The 26,198-nt window shown below is 47.8% G+C and overlaps 1 protein-coding gene across 1 annotated transcript in view; it reads right to left on the minus strand.

The window, feature by feature from the left end:
- PLEKHD1 (pleckstrin homology and coiled-coil domain containing D1) overlaps positions 1 to 24,717 on the minus strand; it is a 45,224-nt gene extending 20,507 nt beyond the window's left edge. Inside the window, exons 1-4 of the mRNA XM_034768906.1 lie at positions 24,165 to 24,717; positions 8,219 to 8,312; positions 7,048 to 7,137; positions 6,454 to 6,530 (exon numbers count right to left, since the gene is read on the minus strand). Of these exons, the coding sequence (XP_034624797.1) occupies positions 6,454 to 6,530; positions 7,048 to 7,137; positions 8,219 to 8,312; positions 24,165 to 24,313 (410 nt within the window). The 5' untranslated portion in view covers positions 24,314 to 24,717. The remainder of the gene's footprint in view (positions 1 to 6,453; positions 6,531 to 7,047; positions 7,138 to 8,218; positions 8,313 to 24,164) is intronic.
- Between the last annotated feature and the right edge of the window lie 1,481 nt (positions 24,718 to 26,198).

Below are 26,198 nucleotides of genomic sequence, written 5' to 3' on the forward strand. Positions count from 1 at the left end.
GTGGCTAACAGGCTGGAGAAGTCAGGGAACTGACACCAGTTAAGCACAAGCAGGTCTCCCTCACGCCAAAAGCAGGGTGGGGTAACAAGATGACTCACAGTCTTGGGTACCCAGAGAAGTAAGTGTGTGTGTGTGTGTGCGCGCGCAGGGCCGGCTCCAGGCACCAGCAAACCAAGCACGTGCTTGGGGCGGCACATTTTCAGAGGCGGCATTCCAGCCAGCCTTTTTGTTGTTGTTGTTGTTGCTTGGGGCGGCAAAAGCCTAGAGCTGGCCCTGGCGACAGCAGCAGTGCATCCTGCACGGGGGGCGCCCTGGGGCCACTGCGGTTCGCGTCGGGGAGCAGCGCCCGCACCTAATGGCACTCAGGCTGGGGGCCGCCCTGCGGGGTGCATGGAGCCGCCTGCAGGTGCTGCAGGGCGGCTGCCCCCCAGTGCCGCAGCCAGGGCTGGGTGAAGCAGCCCGAGCCACCCAGGGACTGCGGCAGGGCGGCCAGGAGCAGCAGCAGGGCCATAGTGGGCACCGATGCCCGGGGCGCTGCTGTGCGGGGCCCGCGTCCTGCTCTCCGGGGCTCCGTTCTCTCTGGGGCTCCTCAGCCCTCTGCCGGGCAGTCCCCCGGCTCTGCCCTCCCAGGTCCTGGCCGGTCCTGGAGGCGGGAGCCCCACTGCTTACCCCAACCCTGCCAACTGCCGGCTGGAGGCGAGAGGGGAGCGGCGGAGTCAGCACTGGTGAGGGGAAGCCCAGGGCTGGGGCAGCAGGGAGTGGGGGTGGGGGGGGGGGGGGGCCCCCCGGGGGGGGGCGGGGGGGGGGGGGGGCAGCCCAGGCCTGGGGTGGGGGGCAGCCAAAACATTGTTTGCTTGCAGCGGCAAAAAACCTAGAGCCGTGTGTGTGTGTGTGTGAGTGTGAGTGTGAGTGTGAGTGTGAGTGTGAGAGAGAGAGAGAGATGTGCACAAGGGATGTGGGTATTTTCTAAAATGCTGAGACACCGTGTGACCTCATTGAAGTCACTGGCAAAACTCCCATTTTCTTCAATGGGGCCAGGATTTCATATATTGTTATACTAATGGCTTGAAAATGATGAAAATATTTAGGATGTCTGTTTATTTAGGTTAACTTTTCACAAATACTGCCCTGAAATTGTCATCCCCTCACCCTGTCCCTATGATACAATCTTAAGCCCATTGAAGCTAAACTTAAAAGCAGATGGGTCTCCCATGTCTGCACAGTCTGGCTCATATTTCAGAAGTAATCGACACATGTATTTTATGTATGTTATAAACAAAAGCTGAAGTCTTATGACCAGTGGCCCAGTTGCCTTGAAAGTTCAATCAGAAACCAACTATGTATTTCTCAAAGAACTTTCTTTAGGACTTCGGGACACTAAATAATTGATATCAAAAGTTCAACTGTAGCTGGCAGACAACTGAGAATCTCTGTTGGTATTTTCAATCTGTGCTTGTGTGGGTGAGTTGTTTTCCATCAAATATTATATCAACTAGTATGAATGCATGTTTAGCTGGTTTAGGGGTAGTTTGCTTATGGATTTAGAAATTAGTTACATTAGACTATTTTCATAAGGGGAAAGAACTCCTGCACCCTTTGTGGCATCACCTTCAGTTAGACAAATGTTGGCTTTTATAGAATTTTGGCCCTGCTCCAACAAAGAACTTAACCACATGTTGAACATTAAGCACATGCTTAAGTCCATCCCTATTTAAACACATATGCAAAGCTCCGTTGAAGTTATAAACATGCTTAAGTGTTCTGCAAAATTGGTCTTAACCCTGTTTTTGTAAACCTATCTAAAGATACACTTTTCTTTTAAAGAGTTTCTTCTTTCCCGCTTTTCATTCTTTCTATTTATGGTGGCTATTCCTTTTCAAGAAGCTGTGTGATAATTTGTGGCTGTAAACTTTGATTTTAAATTCTGCCACAGCACAGAGGCCCCAAATCAGGAAAGCATCCCTTTGGAGGACAACATATAAGGATGCACTTAACTGCTCTCCTGAAGTGGGGCCAAACCATGTGCCTCCTTCACTTACACTGTTTAGCCCAGCAAGCCTTAGCAAGGTAAGAGCTAGGCATTATTAGTACATTTCTTCTTGGGATAGGTAGGAGACACTATGTCATGATTACGAATTGCATTTATTTTCTAACAAAATATTACCTTGCACATCTTCTCCATTCATTATTATAATAGGGTATAATAAACAATCTGCAGACAACACTCGTATGTTTGTGACATTACATGTGTTTCCTTCCCCCAACACACACTGTTTACTTTCAAATCAGTTATAGCAGACAGCGTACCTGCATGCTTTCCCTAACGATCGTTGGCACTGTTAGCATTAGCCTATTTCTGGAGGAGGAAATAAAATGTATACTACAGAGTATAAATTTGCTCTCAAACAATAATTACAATTATTATTACTGCAATAGCACCTAGGGGCCCTACGTGAAATCATGGTCCCATTGTGCTAGGCTCTGCACATATCTATTACACATCATACTTATTTTACTCTCAAATCGCCCATGTGAGGTATTTTAGCTACTCATCAGCCAATCATTCCAGGGTTCCAGGCTATACACTAGTTCCTATTGGCTAACAGCTTAGGCAGGGAGCAACTTCTGGATGTTCATGGGGCAAAAAAAAGAGGTGCCTGAAGGGATAGGGAAAACTACTGGAAGGGGAAAGAGACAGAGAAGACAGCAAAGGTCAGAAAAGGACATTGCAGTGGTAGGGTCAAGAGTTGAAAGGAGTAGGCTTAGGAAAAGGCCAGTGGTCAAAAGGGACAGGACCCAGCTACGAAGGGGGATCATCTGAATTGGAATCACATGCCATGTTACAACACTTACCTATCGATTAATCTCTTATTTATTCATGCAAATTGATTTGACAGGTACATGCACTCCTGTCTACTGTAATGGACTAGCCCATTGTTGCTCCAAATCAGTGGCAGATTCTTTAGCTGCCCTACAGATGCCAGATGGCCACTGGTGGAACCCAGAATAGATCCATGAAAATCTGCTGCCGCCGATCGGAAAGTGAAAGGGCTACACACTAAATTGTAGTAGGAATCAGTTATTCAGGGAGAGACAGCCAAAGGCACAAAGGTCAATAAAGTACCCAACGCCCACTGAAAATCAGTCGGAGTTGAGAGCTTAACCACCCTTCATGCCTTTTAAAATCTCGCCTTTATCGGTTGATCTTACGAAGGCTTGCCTGCTATATGATCATAACTTGTGATCCCAGCCTGTAAAGTCAGCCCCTTTAGAACTAGCCTGGCTATTATTCACAGTTGACCATAGACACTCCCAACTACTGGCGTTCGGTATTTTTTTGCTGAAAAAGGTATTTATTAATGAATATTTTTGTGACTTTTCTCTATTTTCTGACCAGATCTACTTCTAACCAACTCAAGAGAACACAGCAAAAGCAGCTCCAAAAATAATATGCATCATCTTAGTATCATGGGGATATGGCCCCCACTTCCCAGACTGGTGGAGTCCTCTGAATGTCTGTCAGAGCTAGAAGATCCCTGTCCTGTTTGCACCACTTCACACTCAAAAGCTTTCAAGGCCTTACATTCAATGAGGCTGCTGTCCTGGCCACAACAAAATGGAGGGAGGCTTCCCTTTGAGAAGCCATAAACTCTAGTCCTTAATTAATCAGAGGGCTTTGGGCTTAGTCATTAAGCTAGGGAATGAGAGCTCAGGACCAGAAATCAGTTCAAACACCCCCAGGTGACAGTGCATTTTAACTGAGCCACCAGACTAGCCCATCTTTCTGATATTTTAAGTGATCTATACTCCACTACATTTGTGCACTCCCCCTGCTCCAGATTTAAAGAAACAATACACGTATTCTCACACGATACAAACAAAGGAGTCTGGGGAGAGGATGTTACCCCACACCAGTCTCATTCTTTCCTATGTTCCTTCCTTATTTGTTGTAACCCTTGTCTATCCGTTGTCCCTTAAATTATTATTATGAAGTGAAAGGCTGCAATGATAAAGTATAAACCCTACAGTGCAATACGCAGCATGCTTTTCCTCTAGGAACAAAAGGGCACTAAAATGTGGTGCCTAAATGCCTTGAACAGTGTCCTTTGAACTTTCCCTTTCATCACTGCTCAATTTACTGGCCAGTCTGCACTTTTTTCGCTGTGGCTCAGCTCCACTCCCGACCTTGCTAACACAAGTCACTTTATCTCCGTTCTCCTTCACAAACACACAGTCATCGAAAGCCATTAGGTGAACGCTGGAGCCAAATCATTCCTGCAGCGGTGGTGCATGGGGAGGCAAGACAGATGCCAAAAGCCTGTTTTCATCCAGCACAGCGGGTTACCCTGCTGCACACTGCTAGAAACATGCCAGCAGCCGTATCAGCTTCTACATCAAACACGAGGGGTTGGAGGAACAGAGTCGGGCCCTAGAACTTGGCTGGTTCTAGGCATGGGATGAAGCTGAAAGCACACAGGGCCTTATGCTTTTGGGAGCCCTCTGTTTGTTAGTGCCCCTCCCAGCCTGTGCCCACTGCCACCCCTACCATGTTCCCACCCCCACTCTGAAAGGTAAAGCTACCTGTCTCCGAAACAAGAAAAGTCCCAGGGCTAAATTCAACATTGATGTAAGTGAGAGCAGCTCTATGGACTACAATGACAATCCTCCTATTTACACTAGGGCTGAATTTGGTCCCCCCAACCTCTCCAGCAGCCAAACCCTTCCACCCCCAGGCACACTATGTAGGTCACAGAGCTCTGCCTCAGGCCTGGCGTATCTTGCACCTTGTCCTGCCAAACCCGGCTCATCTCTGGTCAGTACATACAGGGATCAAACCCCTTGCCTACACTGGCACTCCTGTTAAAGTCTCCCTCCCATTTCCCTGTCCACAGTGCTGCTCTCAAGGGGTATTAACCACTGTGTCATCTATGCCTGAGCTGAGTGGTATTAGAAAACAAGGAGATAAAAACCCCAGTGGCCAATCGACACTAGCATCCCAGATGTGGCTAGTACAAGGGGAGCTGCACTGGAGATAGGGGTGGGTGTGGACTGTGGAACAGAAATGATGGTGGAGAGAAGACAAAGCCAAAGAGAAACATACAAATTGGCCTCCCTTCTCGTCTTGTGCGTGAGATCTCATGGATGGTGGGCAGGACTGAGCTCAGAGTGGGGTGCCAGGCTAGGGCTGAGTTGGGCACATACTCTGTGCAGCCCTGGGCGGGGTGCTTTGTAGTGTGGTCACCACTAATAAAAAGTGAGCCTTTATAGCGCTTTTCAGTTGACTGTGGTACCCCCCCCCCACACACACACACTTTCCTCTTCACAGAAATGAGCATTCCCCATCTGCACATGCTGATACCCAAGGATAAACTCATTTGAAGGAGAAGCCTTTTTCTAGTGGGGCTCAAAGGAATAAGTCCCGTGTAATAGCTCCCTGAAGAAAAGCTGCAAAGCACTCTGTCTTCTAAGCAACTTAGCTGATTACCAGGCTCCAGAGGTTCTGAAAGTTCCCGTGTGCTTTGGGAGAGTCCCCGTCACTCAGCTCCCTTCCTAGCCCCTGCCTTTTGATATTGCTGCTAAGACCTAAGAGGAGCATGTTGGTGTTAGAGCCAGCTGCTTACTTCCTCTGCAGGCACTTAGCAGTGAGAACATGCTAGGACTAGTGCTCGCCAAACCTTAAATCTTTCAAAGCTTCCAGCCAGATAAGCAACCAAACGTCCAGATGCTTACAGCATCAGAACGCTGTAGAAGTGGGCTGGCAATCCCACGATAACAGACTCTCTCAGGGGATTTACTTTACTTCCTTATTTTCAGAGCTAAATACACCTCCCTCTGCACAGCCTGAACCTACTGGGATCTGGGCAAAAGGATCCCAAGGTCACAGATCCATTCTACAGCTGCAATTGAAGCCTCGGGGTTGAAGTAGCCCTTGTGACACCTGTGCTCCATCTCCACGGGGTAGTTTGACTGGTACATCTACATAGTCATGATTTCACCCCTAGCTCTCCTTCATCCTGCCCCCATCTCACCCAAAAGTCCTTCTCCCTGAGGCGCAGGGAGCTTCTGTGAAACATAACCCCAGAGCAGGATCTTGATCCCCACACACAGCAGAATTGCACTGTTTCCACGAAGTCCAAGGACTGAGGAGAAGGAGCAGGACAGCAGAGGCCATGTGGCATTTTATCACTCCCAGTCCTGATCACAGCCAGGGGTGTATTAGCAACACAGTGAAACATTAGTAGGATGGAGGATACTTCGTTTGAACTTTGAAACGTTTTGGTGTCTGTTGGGAGCAGAAAGCGAGGAGGTAAAAAGGATTTGACTAGCCATGGAGGAGCGTCTCAGCTCTTCCATACTGTCACTCTTGTTGGGCCTTGTTCTCCTCAAATCCCCAGCACATCCCATGATACTTCAAAGAGAAGAAAATAATGGAAATATATCCCTGGTGCTTACACTTTTCCAGACTCCTGCAGCATCTCCAGCCACTGAGCCTGCTCAAATTCTGACTCTGCTGCCAGCACAATGTTACCCTGGAAAAGAAGAATCAAATGAGAGATGCTGATGTGAGCCATGCAGATGTGCCCACCATCATGCACAAACAACCCCCATCCCTATTCTGGTTCATAGAATCAAAGGGGTCCTCAGGAGGTCATCTAGTCCAACCTGCTGCTCAAAGCAAGACCAATCTCCAGACAGATTTTTGCCCCAGATCCCTAAATGGCCCCCCTCAAGGATTGAACTCACAACCCTGGGTTTAGCAGGCCAATGCTCAAACCACTGAGCTATCCTTCCCCCCAGTGAATTCAGGTATCCGTAATACAGGAACTGCCACCACTGCAACTGGCACTAACTAGTTTCCTCCTGTTAGCCTATTCCGCTGCTTTGGTGCCACGGAGACTGTCTGGGGGGTGTTGAGGCACACTGGGAGGGCAGTGGGCCATGGCGGGGAGGGTTGCAAAACAAAGGATAGTAATATCCAAGGCTGTCAGTCCAGCACCTTTCCCCAGCACCATGTTCATTGGCTTGAAAAGAGAAAAGTTCACGCACGTGGAAATCCTCATGGGAGATCTTCATGGCAAAAGGCATGTTGGGCTCTTCTTTGGCTTCCACGATGCAGCCCGCCAGAGGTATGACGCCCTAGCGATGAACCAGAGAATTGAAATCGGTCAGTAAAACTTCACTGAGCAGCTACGAGGCATAACCATAAGCAATTCACATCAGGAACTGGACACTGATACCGAGCCCCAGTTTTTGCTGCTGGCTCTTCCCCTGTGCTGGAAGCATCACAAAGGCAGTAGGCTGAGGGCCTGGGACGCAAAAGTGCCTCACATCACCCAGGGTAACTCCCTGAAGCAGACTAAAGAGAGGTGTTAACGGACATCAAAGAGAGTCTCATCCTGTCCACTTGAGCTGGGAGGTGGTGGCTGGGATACATAGGCAATGGGGAACAGGAGCTGTTTTATCAGGGATGTGCAGATCTTCCCAATAGTCTAAAAGTTCTACTGGAGTGCATAATGACAAGAGCTAAAGTGAAGAGGGAGTGTCCTCATGTGTAGCCCCCGCACCATTTCCCTACATGGTTCTGTTTCCCATGTACATAATGTGCCCACAGCTAGTGTGTCACTGCTACCCAGTGCCGGATGGAATCACATCTGATCAAGTGCATGTGATGTTGTCCTGAAGAGGCTGGAGATCCACAGAGAATAAGAGACTGACTAATACCACTAACAGAAATACATATTCTGCTTCAGCTTGGGTGATAAAGCCCAGGAAGCTGAAAGATCCTGAGTCCTCTTCCCTATGCTGCAGGTGTGTGGTTTAGTGGGCTTCTAATGGTATCCACGTATGTGACTATGGATTAATTACAAATAGTGATGACGAGTAAAGCAATAAACTCCCAGATTAGCAGGCTAGCCTCACAGTGGTTATTCAAGTGGCTGCAGGATCGATGGTATGATTAGGAAATCACTAAAACAAGGCAGGGTATAAATCCAGTATCATGATGTTAGATTTATACCCTGCCAAGCAGCTGGTGTGGTAGTGGGGAACCTGAATTAATTTCAGTTTTAAGAAGAGGTTAATCCATGTCTCCACGCTTCTTGGAGGTTCCTCTGGATCTAATTACAAGGCTGGAGTCAGAGAACCTGCCTGTTTTGCTCTCCAGGTACCTGCAAGAGGCCAGGTGGAGTCAGAGAGGGAATAGCTGGGGGATGCTCACCTTGGGATGGATATTGAAGTACTTATTGCTTTCAAAGCTCTTCTTTTCACTCTCAGAATAGTAAAGCAGAAAACTCTCCTTGATGATGAAGAACCTGAAAGGGGGAAGAGAAGGAAAGCAATAAACTCCTACTAACATTTATCCTTTAAAAAGCACTTACTTCATCAGAGCACTGAATGAACATTTACCTAATAACTGAACCTAATTTACCCTACAACAGCTCTCTGAGCTGGGAGGTTTTATTATTCCCATTCTGTACATGGAAAAACCTAGGCAAAGAGAGGTTAAGTGACTTGCTCCAGGTCACTAAGCGACTCAAACTTACGCTTGGCATAAGTGGGCGGACCACTGTCAGACAATAGAGTTGTAGTAGCATATGCCAGTGGTGAAGTTGGCCCAGTGAATCAGCGTTCGAGGTGGGATTAGAACTTCAAAATTCCTTGTGCCCTGTCCTGTGCTCACTCTACTAAAGAATGGAAGACAGTTTCCAGGAATTACTAAACAAAGATCCCGGCAAAGTTGTCATTCTTTGTCATCTGGAAATACAAAGGAAATAAAATTCTCTGAAATATGTATCACATTAACTCTTTCTTGTCCTGTTTGGTTAGGTTTAGCTATACCCAGATGAACATGGTATGATAGGTGCAAAACATCATAGCTTCTGTAAAGGAAAAATCAGGCCTCCCTGATCTATTAGAATTCTTTGAGCATTGCCTCAAAATTGTGAATGAAGGGGCACCTGTTGTAATTTTTTTGGACTTTCAAAATGCTGTTGACAAAAGCCTCCCTCTATTTAGGAATCTATGAGTTAAGAGATAAGGTACTGGCTAAGAAACAAAACACAAAGGGCAGGGTTAAATGGTCAATTTTCAACATGGTAAAACATGGGCCCAACATTTCAAACCGGGGGAGAAATTATGATGATTTATACCAGCTGAGGATCTGGTCTTAGGACTGGTGTTCTGCAGTACCTTTATCAATAAGCTGCAAAAAAGGGGTGAACAGTGAAGTGGCAAAAATTGCAACACAACATTATGTAGATTAGTCAAATCTAGAGAAAACTGTGAGGAACTTCCAAGGGACCTGCCAAAGTTAAGTGAAAAGACAACATGATAGCAGATGGAATCCAGTGTTGAAAAACCATGGTAAGCAATACTCATTGTAAGGAATAATTAATTTCCATATGAGCAGTTCAAATTTAAATGTAACGACTTAGGAAAGAGACCGGTAGAGGTGATTCGGAAGGGAGGGGGGGAAGTGTCACTGTGGATGGCTCAATAAAACCCTCTGATCAATGTGACGCAATAGTCACAACACAGCAATAGCAAAATCCCTAGTGGACTTAATGGCAGCGCTAGCATTTTTCCTTTTGGGGGGGAAAATCCCCTCTGACTGGGTATGTTTTGTTTGTTTTATTCGGTGGGTTAGTTGATTTGTTTGTTACAGGGCTTTATTTATGTTTAAATGTATTTTATTTCCTTTTAGCATTTTTGTTAGCATATATAAAGAATGAGAGAGAAAATAATGCTGAAAGTATCAGAAGGCCCTTTTATAAAGCAATGGTACTCTCTCTGGTACACTGAGTTCTCTTCTAGCTCACATAGGACATAGCAGAAATAGAAGGGGTCCAATGATGAAAGACTGCCATACAAAGAGCAGATTTAGTGGGGACATGACAAATAAGGTGACCAGAGAGCAAATGTGAAAAATTGGGACGGGGGTGGGGGGTAATAGGAGCCTATATAAGAAAAAGACCCAACTATCGGGACTGTCCCTATAAAATTGGGACATCTGGTCACCCTAATGACAAAGGTTTAAAAAATAATTAGTGGCACAAAGAAGGTAAGCCTTTCCTTATACAAGAACCAGAGGATCCTTGATGAACATGAAAGGCAACAAATTTAAAAATGAGAAGAGGAAGTACATTTTTACACAACACAAAACACACCTATGGAAGTCACTATCCCAAGGTCTGGAGGCCAAGAGCTTAGTAAAATTCAAAAAAGAATTAGGATAAAAAGAATGAGAAGCACTATAACCCCTCATGTGTCAAGGCATAAACCACCCACTAACAGAGCAGGGTCAGGAAGAAACTTCCCCCTGTGGGCAGGCTAATCCCATAATTATTTTTATAAATAATAATGTTTATTATAGTAGTGCCAAAGAGCCATCAGGCCCCATTGTGGTAGGCGCTGTACAGACAGAGAGCAACAGACAGTCCTTGCCCTGAAGAGCTTACAATCTAAATAGTCAAGACAGACACAGGATGGAGGAAGGGGCAGGACACAAACAGAGCGAATAATGTGATGGCAGCAAATGGCATGTTAGTGCCAGGACTGATTTTATTGGGAGGGGTGCATTAGAAGGGGATCAGCTAAATGGAAAAAAAAAAAAAAAGGGAAGGATAGGGGTGAGGGGAATGGGACAGGGAAGGAGAAGGTGAGGGGGCAGGTGTGGAGTGAAGCTGAGGGTGAAGAGACTGAGGGGTGGGGGGAGGGTTGGAGCAAACAGCCAATCAGCACAGGGACAGAGAAAGCCCCGTCAACACCGTAGAAAGTTCTCTGAATGTCCGGAGGTTCCTGCTTTGGCCTCTTCTGCCCCTGCCAGCTGGAGTCAGGCTGGATTCTCTCTGCGGTTTTTCCCAAAAGACACATGGAGGAGGCATGCCCTGGCCACTACTGTCCTCACACTGTGTGGGGGGTCTCCCCTACACGGTTCTGTGCTAGGGGAAGGCATGGACCCTGCTGGGCCCCATTTTACCTCCTCCCTCTAGTGTACAGAGGAGAGGAGCCTCTTAAATAAATAATAATAATAATTAGTAACTGCATTCTTTGCACAATTCTTGCACCTTCCTCTGAAGCATCGGGTGCTGGACACTGTTTGAGACCAGATACTAGGCTAGATGGACAATGACTCTGATCCAGAATGGCAGCTCCTATTTAACACACTGCCCACCACTGCAATGCGGACGTCTATCAGGTGGAACTAAGCAGCCGTGTCCTAGTACAGGAGAGCCCAGCAACACAATGCAGCAGTTTAAGACACCAAGTGAACAATAATCTCCTGCCCCACTGAAATTGCAGCGAGAATTTTGAATTAGGCGGAGTGTAATTATCCAGCTTGGAATTTGGGCAGTGCTTCATCTTCTGAAAAGTGCCATGAGAGCTTTAACAATGGCCAGTGGGTCAGTGCCCTGGCTTTACACCCAAAAGTTCTGTGAACATAACAAACAGTTTGAGATGCTTGCAAAACCTCAGACTCCAGCCCCCCCCGCCCAGGAGTATATTTTGGACTGGGTGCATTTCCAGAGTCAGGCAAGGTGAAGGCAGTTTGCTGCGTCAGCAGAGCATAGTTCTTTTGATTCACATCCCCAGAGCCTCAGGCCTGGCTGGCTGCTCTTTCTGTTCCCCACACAAGCACCTCAGTCCAGCAGTGTCTCTCTAGATCTAAGAGCACCACTCAGGGTAAACTCACGGCTTATTGATCAGAGGGTCAAAGAAGGGTCATAGGTCATGGTAGCTCCCTCTACAACAAATCATTTGAACAGAAACTGTTGACCACTGCTTCGTTGTCATGCACCTGTTCCCCTCCCAGCAGTTACTAATTTCTCCATTTACTTTTCAGAGGAGCCTTAGCAACACCATTCCTCCAGCTGGTAAAGCGATGGCTGGCCTCATCTGTAGCCACTGTCAATGCTTTGTTGTACACTAGCTAACAGATGGCGATGTATGAGCAGAGCAGTTAGCACACAGCACCTCGGTGCTGACCTCTGAACTGTTTTCTAAAGTTGCTCATTTAATATCTTTGCTGCTCTTCTTACTGAAACTCAGGTTCTTCTCTCTCGTGCTTGGAGCGCAACCATTTAATAGGCTACATGCAAATTAGAATTAGAAAAAACAAGGGCCTTCATTGATTGAGATTAAATTAAACTGCACAAGAAGTGGAGCGAGTAAAAAATATCTTGAAACTGGAAAATCTCAGTCCTGAGGCCAGTGAGAAATGACAAGGGGCTAAATATTTTCTCTTCCCTCAGTGTTTCTAAAGATCTCAGGCTTATCCTGGTAATGATTATTATTGTGTTATAGTTGTGCCCAAGATGTGCTAAGTGCTGGACTGCCCAGCTGGCTCACCACACGTTCGGTGGATCTTGACAACACCCTCGCAGGTGTCTCTAGAAACGTCAGGTGTAATTAGGGTTACCATTCGTCCGGATTCCCCCGGACATGTCCGGCTTTTTCGGGTTAAAAATAGCGTCGGGGAGAATTTGTCAATGTCCGGACTTCCCCTCCCCCCCCCCATGCAGAGCGTGCGCGCCGCTTACAGACCAGCCGGGGCTCTGACAGCCAGAGCCAGAGCCCTTCCTGCACTCTCTCCTGAAACTTGACACCACTCCCCTCCTCTCCCTCCCTCCCCCTCCCTGCACTCACAGATCGCCGGCTGTTCGTCTGGAGCTCCGAGCCTGCTCCCCTCCCCCGCTGTCGAGCGCGCTGCTCTGCAGCACAGTATGGGGGCCGGGGGTCAGAGAAGCGGCAGGGAGGTTCTGGGGGGGGGGGGGTAATCAAGAGACAGGGAGCAGGGGGAGGGTTGGATGGGTCAGGGAGTTCGGGGGGGGCTGTCTGGGGGTTGGGGGTGTAAGGTTTTGGGCAGTCAGGGTACAGGTGGGAAGGTCTCAGGAGGGGGCAGTTGGGGGACAAGGCACAGGGAGGCTTAGGTAGGGGGTGGGGTTCTGGAGGGCAGTTAGGAGCAGGGGTCCCAGGAGGGGGCAGTCAGGGGACAAGGAGCGGGGAGGGGATCGGGAGTTTGGGGCGGGCTTTCTGGGGGACGGTGGATAAGGTTTTGGGCAGTCAGGGTACAGGTAGGAGGTAGGGTCCTGGGGGACAGTTGGGGGGGGTCTTAGGAAGGGGCAGTTAGGGGACAAGGCACAGGGAGGCTTAGGTAGGGAGTGGGGTTCTGGAGGGCAGTTAGGAGCAGGGGTCCCAGGAGGGGGCAGTCAGGGGACAGGGAGCAGAGGGGTTTAGATGGGTCAGGAGTTCTGGGGGGGGGCTGTCAGGGGATGGGGGTGTGGATAAGGGTTGGGGCAGTCAGGGGACAGGTAGGGGGTAGGGTCCTAGGGGGCCAGTTAGGATGTGGGGAAGGTCTCAGGAGGAGGCAGTCAGGGGACAAGAGGCAGGGAGGCTTAGGGAGGGGGTGGAGTCCTGGGGGGCAGTCAGGGGACAAGGAGTAGGGGGGAGGGTTGGAGGTTCTGAGGGGGCAGGAAGTGGGAGGGAGTGGAAGGGGCAGGGGCGGGGCTAGGATGGGACGGGGGCGGGGCTAGGATGGGACGGGGGCGGGGCTAGGGCAGGGGCGGGGCTAGGGTGGGGCTAGGGTGGGGCTCCTCCCGTCCTCTTTTTTGATTGTTGAAATATGGTAACCCTAGGTGTAATCCCATGAGTTACCTGCTGACCCATGTCAGGGACCAGGGTTTACACTAATGCCTAGGGACAGCATGGAGACCCAGAGAAGGGAGGGGCTGAGACATCCCCATGCCTCTAGCACTTTGCCATTACTGTTTCAAAAAGATCAAAGCCCATTTATCAAAGCTGAACATGGCTCTGTGTGACCCCTCCTGATGCAGTGGTTCCATTTAGGTTTCACCTCTGGGTGACGGGATTTTCCAATACATTTACACTAATGGAAAATGCATCAGCATTTACTGCTGTAGCAGCTCCAGACCTGCTGGCACCCAGGGATTCATTCTATCTCGCTAACTCTAAAGTGCCCTGTCGTGGTGCCCAGGCAGGACATCAGAAATATCCATACGGGCTGACTAGCTAGTTTTGATCCCGAAGCTCTTTGCCCCAGTCCTATGTTCCCCTCCACTGCGTGCCAGCATCCTGGCTATTTGTTTGTTTCATCCACCTGTTACTCTTGATCATTAACCCAGACTGTAAGTTCCTTAGGACAGGGGCTGCTGTCTTTTTATTACACATTTCTACAGTGTCTATCACTGAGGACGCGATGCCTGATTTGGATCTTGCACCACTTCTGCAACAAATTAAAAAATATATGTTTTTAAACAGAGCTTCTCCGGCAAGGCTTGCAACTCAAACATTGCAGCACTCTGCTAGCACATGGAAATCAGACCGTGAAACTGACTAGCCACAAATACAAAATGGAGTGGTCTATTGCGCTGAGAAAAATGCAAGCAGCAAACAGTGTAAATGGTGAAAAGTACATTAATTTTTTAAAAATTATTTCAGTTTCAACATCAGGTGTTATTTGCCACACAAGTAAGGACATTTTATTGTTAAGTATGTGCAATTCATAAGTCAGCAGAGCCCCCCTCCCCCTTTAAATCCAAGCTCTATAGTGCAGTATTCTGTTTTTGGCTGCTTAGTGCTCCCAATAATCCCTATGATTTAGATTTTGCTCTGAGAAAACAGAGTTGAGTTCTGAGCAGGGCTGTGCTTCTGGGGGATTAAAGTCCTGACCTCCGAGAGGTTGGCAGAATCCTGGGGGATTTGGAATTATAAATAAATGAAATAGAATTCAATGACAAATAATACAACAATGCATGTGAATAATAATAAAGGAAAAGAAAACCATTTCAAACCTGGGTTATTGATGGGCACCTCTTGACATGTTACACGCATATCTCATGGTCTCTCCCTACAAAGGAGGCTATCCTCAGTAAGATTACCACTTTATAATCATTGGCCTCTAGGACAAAGTCATGACATCACTATGTAAGGACCCTAAGAGACCCTGAAGGGGGGATGACTAAGGCAGTGTGAAGAGGAGAGTGAAAGACAAAGTGTCTCTTTTCTAGCACTGATGGCTAATGAGGTTGGTTAGTTAATGTCTGCAAAGTGTTTTGAGGTGATAACGGGCCACACACTAAGCATCAGGAGCATCAGACTTTAAAACGGTCACTGGGGCTTTAGTTTAGCAGTGCTTTTTTGGCACTGGTCCAGGATTAAATATAGCAAATCCCGGATGCTGGACCAGTATAATTTGCATTTCCTAAGGATATCCCAGGAACACTTGGACAGTGGCGGCCTGAAAAACAAGTTAACTCGGAGGCGACAGCACCTGTCATTTCTTCTGCCCCTTGGGATAGTTATAGGCTTTGCTTGTCTGTCTTATATTCTAGTGAGTTCCGGCTGGAGAAGGGTACCTCAGTGAACGTCATGTGATGGGGAACAGGTGTACAGATCGCCTAAATAACACACCGGGAGGTGGGGGCTTTTGCCTAACATTTTTTTCTCTCCCTCCAGGGCGAGGAGCCAGCTGTAGCACTCTAAAGACTGATGGCTTCTGTTTATCCACAGAGCAGCTACAGGAACAGCAGCAACTTCTCAACCATGCTTCAGCTCAAACCTGACTCCTGAGCTGGAGGGACCACGTCCAATGAGGAGAGGGGAGTTCACTCTCCAAGGCCCATTAATGACCTTGACCTCTGCTGAAATGGCCAACACGGTGCCAGTCGGTGGTGGGTTTTGGATGGGGAGCTCACATTTGTCCATTGGGAGTTGGATTGAGACCCTCCTTTCTCAATTTTATTCCTGGTAGGTCACCAAACAGCTGCGAGAGGGTAACAGCTTGCAGGCACTGCCAGCTTAGGTCTCAATCCTGCAATAGTTAGAGCACAGTGGGCTGCTGCCCCTACACAGAGCCCCAACTCTTGCAATGGGCTCCACATGGACACAGCAGGCTGCCCACGTGCTACCACCTGCAGGATCAGAGCCCTAGGCAGGAGTCAGACATGCAACTTAAAGTGGGAAAGCCTCTGTATCACTTCTAATCCCTTCAGTCCCCTGTGAATAAATATTCACAAACTGCCACTGTTTTTTCTGAGCTGCCAGTACGTGTAGTGGCCATCCTGCTGGAAAGCCAGGTCCTGTGCAACCTCAGCAGTATTAGCTCCCTAGGGCAATCAAGACTTGGTACTCCCTCCTAATTGCCTCATGTGCGTTAGCCTGGGACCCTGCCTGCCTCTTTCCTGGGTCTGCTCAGCCACCTTCAGCAGGCAGCAGAGGATCGATTTACTTGTTGGAGGTATTGGGAGGCCTGGCGTCCTGGGGAGGGGTCTGGTTGCTCAGCAGGTGCTGGCAGATGATCAGGCTGCTGGGAGCATACAGGTAACGCTGGAGATGGGGATGAAAAGGACATGCTCCTGCCCTGCTCTCTTATTGACGGGCCCCTCAATGCAGTGATAGGTCTTGTGCATTTCACTCTGGCTCCACTCCCACCGTCGGCATTAGTGTTGTAGTGTCCGTGGCAGGGAAAGGGGTTGAGCTGCTAGTTGGGGATCATGGGAGGAATAAGTAGCTGCAGGGAGAAGAGGGGGAATCACAAGTCAGGCAGCAGAAATTTCTTTCCAAAGTTGCTCCGTACCACAGCAGTCACCCAATTTGGACTTAACCGGTCAAAAGCACCAGCAGTGTCCAGTCAGGGAACCAAGACTCTGCTTCTCCCTCAGGGGGCTGCTGGCAAGGGAGCTGTTTTCCACTGAAAGACGTTGCATTGCCTGGGGCATTAATCTCTCCTCCTCCTCCTGGCTGGAGAGGATGCTGCTAATATCACTTCAGATTATTGCTTATATGGAACACAGCACACATGTCACAATAATGACAGATGAACTCAGGCTGTCAGCCTTGTTCCAGTACCAGACCTCCCCCAGCCACTCTGGATCAGTAGCAGAGACAAGCAACCAAATTAAATAACTTGGGCTTTGCCACAGTATATGTGGAGAGGTTGGTAGATTGAGACAGCCCTTATCTCTGCTGTTTCTCCCTATAGCCCTCTGATCTCTGCAGGAGTCTTCACCTGATTCTCCACTGACTTGTACCCTCAGCAGTTATTTACACCTGGGCAAAGTGCGTGTAAGTTGCTACTGTTCTGATCTTCTATAAATGACTACATCAGGGGCAAAGCAGTGGAGAATCAGGTCCGTTCTCGCTCATCTGTACACAAAGGGCCAAATCCAGGAGTCTTTATACAGGCAAAGCTCCCATTGACTTCAACAGGAGTTTAGCCTAAGCCAGCACTGCAGGATTTGGTCCACATGCCCCCAGCTCATTCAGTCACAAGCACTTAGTTTGATGGAGCCGGGTATTGTCAATGAAGATTCTTCAGGGGGTCAGAAGCTGAATTCCTCCTTATACTGGTAGATGGATTAATTACCATTGATCTGTGTTTGCTACATTCCCACCCCTGGCTTTGATAGTCCCAGGGCAGGAAAGAGCAATTCCGCAGTTGATGCGGAGACAGAAGGTGGAGAGGGCAGTGTGGAGTATGTACATATGGAGAGTGATGGGAGGGCTGCATAATAAAATGCTAACTAAGGCAACTCATCTAGGAAAACTGGTTTCTCCAGCTGGCCTGCATCCAACATTTGCTGACACTCTGCTCCAAATGACAGATGCTCTGACCACCAAGGTCTCCCCGTACTTGCTTTTTAACTCTGCTCTCCCCTCCACCCAAATTGGCTCTATGGTATCTGGCTATAAGTGTACAGGGTCTAGATGAGGTGGAAGGTGGCTATTATCATCAGCGATCCAACATAAAATGTGTTAATTATTAACCCCAAGTCCTCTTGCACGCTGCAGCCAGTTAGACCTACTTTCTTTGGCAAGGTCCCTGGGCCCTGCAGCTCTCTGGTGCAGCAGGCTGGAAGCTCTGAGGCATCTTCATTTACATTTAAAATTGAAGTTTTTAATTAAATATGAAAAATTAATAATAAAATCAGGTCTCTATCCCTTCAGTTTATTTTAATAGTAAATTTTCCTCCGGGAGAGGGTTGTTTGTGACAGGATAAGGGAAATAGTTAACGACGTAGAAACCGGATCACCGAGTTTTAGAGTTAATAACCCACTGAGATGCCTAGGGGCAGTTCATGCCTCTCCAAACTATTATTTCAGGCAGTCTGCAAACTCAGGAAGAAAACACTGCTACAGTCTACATATCCTGTTCTCAAAATTATTTTCACAGCCACGAGGACCAACATTTATAAAAAATGTAATCTTGGATGCTTGAACACATTTCTGTGGCAAAAAGGTGAATTATGTGTCAAATTCCATGTATGGAATCACCAAATAGGAACCCCATCAGTCCTCACCCATTATAGGATCATAGTAATCAGACATGAGATCCCATTAGACCAGTGATTCTCAAAGTGTGGTCCATAAAAGGCTGGTGATCTGCAAAATATTTCCACGTGGCCCACACAGCTGATTCTGCAACAAAGATGGAATCTGTGTTGGTCTTCAAGCAGTGACAGTTCCTGCTAGATGCAGCTCTTCTAACAAACCTCCAGAGTCTGTTTAGGCCAACTAGATGCCAAAAAAAAATTAATTCTTCTTTGCATCCTGTGCGGCAGCTTCATGGCTCCCTTAATCAACTGTTTCTTTGTTGTAAATTCAACCATGATCCAAAGTGAGAGGTAGCAAACCACTGAGAAGGACAGAGCCAAAAAGCATCTGTTGTCTGGGAAGACTGGGGGCATTGAGGACTGATGGAAAGAGGGTAAAGCCCTTTATGTACGGAGAGTAGATAACCATACAGAGGTACAAGGTGGAGGTAGATAACTGTGCCCCTGCACTCACTGCATTGCATTTATCCTAACTCCTTGCCACTGGGGTATTACATTTCCTGTAGGAAGGAGTGGCATTGGGGTTGGAAAAGGAGATGGTTCATGAGAAGGTCCTTCTGAAGGAGTGGTCCACAACATGAAGGAGTTTATTACCACTGTAATAATGAGGGGCCTGATCCCGTCAGGTGCTGAGTGCCACCAACTCCACCTAAACTTCAAAGGGAAGTCAGGACACTCAGTGTCTTGTGGGACTGGGCTCGATATCATCAAATCCATCCCCATACATGGATATGACTGACCCTTGATCCTGTACAGAGCTCTGCACAGGTGGAGCCCTGCAGCCCCACGGAGCCTCACTGAAGTCAACAGGACATGGGGCAGGTGCAAGGGCCTGCCCATACATATGAGTATGCAGAAGCAGGACTATAGATAGTCCCCCTCATACATACCAGCTTGGCACCGGATCCACATACACACTCCACTCCAGTGGCAGCAAAGGGGACTCAGGAGATCTGGGCTGTTCCTTACGCTGCAATATAATTTCCTGGTTGACCTTGGGCAAGTCACTTCGCCTTTTGGTTTCTCAGCTCCTGGTCTACAACATAGGCTTGATGAGAATATTCCTCTGCCTCACATAGGGGGTTGCAAGGATGAATCAAATGTGAGTGAGGCACTCAGCTATTGTGGTGATAAGTGCTGTAAAAATGCTGGCTGCCGCTGTTTGACCCGAGCAGCTAGTCAAAGGTTGGGGCCCGGTGGGTGTTCCAGCTGGAGCAGTTGGTGGCAGTCAGGTATTTCTCTGTACATTCTTTGTAAATCAAATTGAACCAAAGTCCTGTGTCTCTGAACTCCAAAGGAATCAAATAGTGGGAAACAGCACCAAGAACACTGTTTTCAGCCTGCATCCTGACCCAAAAACCTCTCCCCAGGTTTCTTTCAGGGTCAGCCACATGCTTTAAGCTGCTCCTTCAAGCTGCCTCTGCATCTATTCTTATCTAACCTCAGTGCCCATGAGATCTCTCTTCCCCACCTACCCACAGCCCTACTGAAAATAATATTCAGCCCATAGCTCCGGGGCAGGTGCACACACAGCTATTGTCTAAGGCTACGTCTACACTAGCACTTTTGTTGGTGTAACTTCTGTTGCTCAGGGGTGTAAAACACCACCCCTCTGAGAGATATTCTCCTGCCGACATAGCTACCGCCATTCACTGGGATGGTTTAATTATGTCGGCAGGAGAGCTCTCTCCCGTCAGCACAGAGCGGCTACACGGGAGACCTTACAGCGGTGCAGCTGCAGCAGTAGAGCTGTGCTGCTGTAAGGTCTCTAGTGTAAACATGGCCTTACGTGGGGCTTATGCTTACAACGGATGCTAAGTGAAGGGTGAGTTCACACCGACGGATCTCAATCGGGTTTTAACTCAGTCCCCGAGAAAGGCTATGGGGATGCTACAAATTACTTTGGCATGACATATGTTGCTCAGGAGTGTGAATAATCCACACCCCTGTGTGATGTAAATCATACCGACCTAAGCCCGTGTGTAGACAGTGCTATGTCGGTGGGAGAGCTCTCATGGAGGTGGAGTTATTAAGCCAATGGGAAAGCTCTCTCGTGTCAGCTTAGAGCATCTTCACCAGAAGTGCTACAAAGAGGCAACTGCGCCGCTGTAAGTGGTGTCGTGTAGACGTAGCCAAAGTTTCACCCAGCTCATAACAAGCTGATCAGTAAAATGTTGTTGCCCATGTCTGGAGTGACCTGCCTGATCAACTAACCTGTAGACATCTCTGAGTCCCTCCTCTAAATACCTTTCTTGCCAGTCTTTCCAGCAATGACCTTAGCACAACCCTATAAGCAGGAACCAACACGTGAAGCATGCCACTCTAGCAGGTGCACACCTTTAGCTGTGTAAACCTTCTTCCCTCATCTCCTGATCTGGTTTGTCCCTGCATCACATGAGGTCATACTTCACTTAGGTTGTAAGCACCTCAGGGCGGGGAATGAGCCTTCATGTTCTATGCATGTAGAACATTGCTGTGCTGTGTATAAATGCTAACTAGACAAATAATAGTAATAAACAAACAATAATAATAGGATTTCATAACAACAAAGGCTTTGCCATAATCAACAGACCACTAGTGCATCAAGTCACCTGTCTCCAGCATTAGCCAATAATATCCATTCATTTAAATTGAGATGAAAAACACCAGGTTCCCCTACCCTCTGAACTAACATACCTGACCAACCATGTTTTGCTATACTGGGGGTGGATGGATTATTTCTTGAGCCTCACCATGATCAGTTTACACAAGCCTGCGAGAGATCTGATTTCACAGCAAAATCCTTCTGTGCATGAGAAAGTAATGCTAGTTCTACCGAGAACTTCAAGAGCTAGCAACTTTAGGCAGAAACGGTGACACAGCATCTTAAAATCCAACCCTCTGCAAATCCTGACGTGTGACATGTTAAAAGCCCTGGGAGCTCTGCAAAGAGTTGCCATCTGTAATGTGCACTGATGCAAATGCACATCCAAACTGAGAGGCTTGCAGGAGGGAAGACAGCAAAAAAAAACATGAGATGGGAAAGTCTGAGAAAGATTCAACATGCTGCAGAACTTGAAAGCCTCAGCAAGTTTATGTCCCATTTTCTTCCAGCGGTCCCTTTGACTTCCCTTCCCCTGCTCAAACTCTTTTTGTCTTCCAGGACCCCAGTGCCACTCCATTTCTGCTTTTCTTCCAGACCCCTTGCTTTCAAGACCCCTGTAACCTCTTGCTCCTGTGCCCCAGCCTTCCATATGCTTTGCTTCCAGGCTTCTCCCTTTCCTTCCTAGGGTACGTCTCCACTGCACGGTCCAGGCTTGTAGGCAGGTTCTAGCCCCAGCTGCCCTACCAAACACACAGCAAAACGTCTGACCCAGGTTTGGCAGTCCTGGGCTAGCTTACTTGGCTGGGTGGAGTGGGGTGTTAAAGTCTGGGATTCACTTTCATTCACTGGAACCCACCCACTTTGCAGTGAGGATGTAGGCAAAAAATCACCCAAGTGCTGACAGTCCTCCAACGCCTTCCCACAATTCTCTGCAGAGGACAGAATTTCTCCTGCAGTTGATGTAACTGACTGGAAAGAATCCTAGAACATCTCAGTGCAAAGAACCATGGGCTATGCCCATGGACACACATGGACAAGTACAGAAATGTGAGGACACAGTAATGCAAGTAGGGCTTTGCAATGGGGGCACTGGCCCCAGGCTAAGCGAACCTGGGTGCTCAGACCTAGATGACAATCACCCAAGCTAACTGCCAGGAAGACATATCCTCATGCATCTCCCCATTCTCTTCATGCCTCCTGGTTTCCTCTTGTTCCCTTTCACCATTTACCCAGCCGCCTGACTTCGGAATACCCCATCAATTCCTTTCCTTCCAAGCCCAAATCCCTTCCCATTTCTTTTCTCCCAGGGCACCTGATAGTTCCAGTTGCAGCAAACATTCCATCCTATCCCATCGCTGTCTCATGAGAGTCTCCCCCACTTCTTGCCACCTGCTATCACTAAAATATTTACAACTCTCTGCCGAAGGGGGTGACTTCTAGGAATAGAACAGTGTTAAATAAATAATGACTCAAACGTTGGATAGAGTTGGATAGTTTGGTTGCAAGAGATTCTGATTGAGAGGAAATGAGCGTGTTAAGGAATCCTTTTAATCTGCCTTGGAGGAGATCTTGCCCTTGGTTATTCTCTCTTTCTGGGAAAACACCAATCCTTGGCTCCTTTCAATAGCACAATCACATTTGTTTTGAAACATAATTCATGTAACAAATGTTTGTCAGCGAAGCTGCGGTTACTTATCACAAATCACCTCCCAGAAAATAACGCCTCAGTTTGCAGAAAAAATTTGCACACAAAGGAGTGGGGTGGGGGAGGGGAGAAATCAACATCGACACGTGATGCCACCTCTCTGACAATGTCAAATTATTTTTCTGATAACATTTCTATATATTTCCATGGGGTGGACTGCAGTTACAGCACAGAACCGGGATTCAGGAGACCTGGATTCTATTGCTGGCTCTGTCGCAGTCTTCTTGTGTGGCCTTGTGCAAAAGACTTAACCACTGTGTGCCTCAGTTTCCCCAGCTGTAAAATAGGACTAAATAAATAACTCTGCCTTTTACAGTGCTCTCCACAGGTGGTGGCAAAGCCCCTTTCTGAGGAAGAACTGTTATTGCCTTTTTACAGAAGGGGAAGCTGAAACTCAGAGAGGTTAAGTCACTTGCATAAGACCACAAAGCAAATCACTGACAGTAGCAGGAGAGAAATACAGGTCTCCTGACTGCTAGGTCAAGATCTGAACTGTTAGACCACAATTCGGAGTGATAATGGTATTTCCCTGCCCCTTGGGGTGTTGAAAGGCTTAATCCATTCGAGTGCTTAACGTATTGAGAGCCTTAAACGGAAGGTGCAATAGAAGTGTGAAGTATTATAAGAAGAGAATATATAGATATAGATATAGATAGTCACCTTTTGTTGTTTGAGGGCCCCTGGACATTTTTTTTAAATGTAGTGCAACTTACACTGAAATAACATCAATTTTAAACAAAGAACCACCCACTGCTTCTGTAGTAAAGTACAGACTTTTACCCAGAGAATAAGTAACAAAGGTATAGCCCCCTACAAACTTCCTGATCATCAGTATGCAACACACCATGCCAACTTTATAGCAACAGTGGGGATACAACTCGTACTCTCCATCTTCAGAAGCAGAAGGAGAATCTCTTTTTGCTGTTAGCAGTATAGCACCTATGACACGGAGTGAAGCAGTTCTGATTCCACCCCCCCAGAAGGCAGCAGTACACATACACACTAGCCAAGTATCTCAAGGAGCTTTACGAACACTAATGAATCAAGCCTCACAACTCCAGGACAAGGTAGACAAGCAACCTCAGCTGCTGTCACACAATTATCACACTGTAACATTAGGAACCAGTTCCAAAGTTGAAGTGATATGTATATGGCACAGGGGTTAAGCAGAGCTAGAAGGAAACCGGCTGAGATGCCCTGTGTGGACAACAGTCTCAAAATGGGGGAGCTGTCCCCAGAGGTTCACATTGCTAATCTAACCCCTGCCTTTGAGTCCTTCCCATCCCACTTGGAACTTGCCTTTGTATCCTTCCCTGCTCACCCAGTGGCTCTTTCAGAGGTTCACCCAAACCCATCTAATTGAACACCTGCTGTTTTATCCTCTCTGCCCCAGCTTGTCAACCCCTCAGAGGGTCTAGCTGCTTATCTAGCCCTCCCCTCCACACTTGAACTTTGCATTTTCCCCTGACCAGACAGGGAGTCCCGCAGTGACCGCACCTCATCACAGCCAAATCCTGCATCTTACCTCCTGGACCATTTGGCAGACTGCCTCCCAAAGGGTCTCTTCCAGAGCACGCCATACAGCTGCACTTTGGTGCTGATATCCAAGACATCCGAGTCTGCCTGTTCCATGGACGGAGAAGGGGAGACAGAGTTGGATTTTGAAGTGAACATCGTAGACGGATTTTATTCTAACTCTCCCCCTGTGCCTGGCAGCTCAGGGAATCCGATTAAATGCAACGACCCAGAAGGACATCACCAGCCACTCCAACAGAGAGACTGAGGCTATGGTTTAAATCAATAACAGGACTGCTCAGTGCTCAGGCAATAATTTTCCCCCTGATGCAGAGATGATGAAAGTGTCTTCATTTCGTATCACTTTGTGATGCATTACGGAGAGCGCAAAGGTCCCAGCCCATGAGTCAGAGGGCTGAATAGAGCCAAAGACCAGCAATAGAGAGCGAGAGCGAGAGAGAGAGAGAGAGAGCGCACAGTCAGAAATAATGCAGCAAGCCTAATTATCTGTGTGAGAGCCAGGGTGTAAGGATGGTTATTGCACTGAATGCTCAGGAGCCCCAGATGGGAGTCAGAGGGGACAGTCTGCAAATTGCCAGGCTTGTTTCTGTGACACATGCCCCCAAAGTCTTGTGCCTGTTCATGAGTTCTTCTGATTGGCTCATAGGGCAAGGTGAGCAGAGTGGGTATGAATCAGTGAGTTCCAATCAGACTTCCTCATCTATTTGGAGAGGTTTCCTTTCTGTGCCAGTCTGGAAGCCAGTGGGTAGGGTTCACATGCTCGCTCTGGTTTGAACGGGTATTGTCCGTGACACCAGTCTCATTCTTCCTTAAAGGGCCATTGCCAGCAATAAAATAATATATTATACAACTCGACAATTCCAGCTCTGGGACTTGGGACACATTACCCCTTCTGTTGCTCCAAGGCGAGCTTCACCACTGACTCCATCACCAAGGAACAGCTCCCCAGCCATCGCCCACTCCACGCAAAAGTCCCTCCAAGAGACACTTCTTCCCCAATGCTCACAAGAAACCACAGAATAATGTTGTTTCAAGTTCCTGCATCCTGCCTTCTCTGTCTGTCTCTGACATTGTTCGATCTTTGGGGAGGGATTGCCTTGGTTTTGTCTTGCCCAGTGCTGAGAGCACATTTTGATGGCAGCATCTAACAAATTATAAAGACAAGAAGTTAGAAGTATTATATTAATAAGAAGTTTTGTGCACTGGTAAACTCAGAGTGAAAGCTGGTGAGATCTAGACAGGGGTAGGCAAACCCAACATGCTGTTCCTATTTTCTCTGCGTTGAGTCCCTTCTGTTGCATTACATTACAACTCTCTCTAGACCCGCCCCTGAACAGTGCCAAGAACATGCTGCTCCAGCTGCAGTCAGTGGGAGCTTTGAGTGCTCAGCCCCCCTCAGGATCAGGCCCACAGTGAGCTGTGTGTAGACCACTGAAAACCAGGCCCTGCCTCCTGTGCATCCTTTGCCTGTGCTGGGTACCTTTGGGTCACTGTGGAGCAGGCAAGCACATCACTCAGGTGGGCTGCTACGTTGACTGCACCTGAAACGTTGAGACCCGAGCAACTCTTCAGGATGCTGTTCTGAAAATAAGTGATTGCTTGTGTTGGAGTGGGGGTCTGGGAGGAAAACAGGGAGGAGTTCAGTTGGAATCATACTGCATGCAGGATAAATAACAATACTGGGTCCAAAACATCCACCTTTAGTTACCCGTGCTCCACTGAAATCAACTCACATAAGGACTACTTGGATGAGTAAGGGTTTGAAGGATCAGCCCTCAAAATAGGATTGGTATCAGTGAGGGAAAGTAGGGTTGCCAACTTTCTAACCACACAAAATCAAACACCTTGCCCTGTCCCTTCCCCAAGGCCCCACCCCTCACTCACTCCAGTGCCCCTCCTTCAATCACTCCACTCACACACTTTCACCGGGCAGGGGCAGGGGGCTGGACTATGGGAAGGGATGAGGGCTCCAGCTGGGTGGGGCCAGAAATGAGGGATTCAGAGTGCGGGAGGGGGCTCCAGG

The sequence above is a fragment of the Trachemys scripta genome, chromosome 4 (assembly GCF_013100865.1).
Source record: "Trachemys scripta elegans isolate TJP31775 chromosome 4, CAS_Tse_1.0, whole genome shotgun sequence".
Lineage (NCBI taxonomy): Eukaryota > Metazoa > Chordata > Testudines > Emydidae > Trachemys > Trachemys scripta.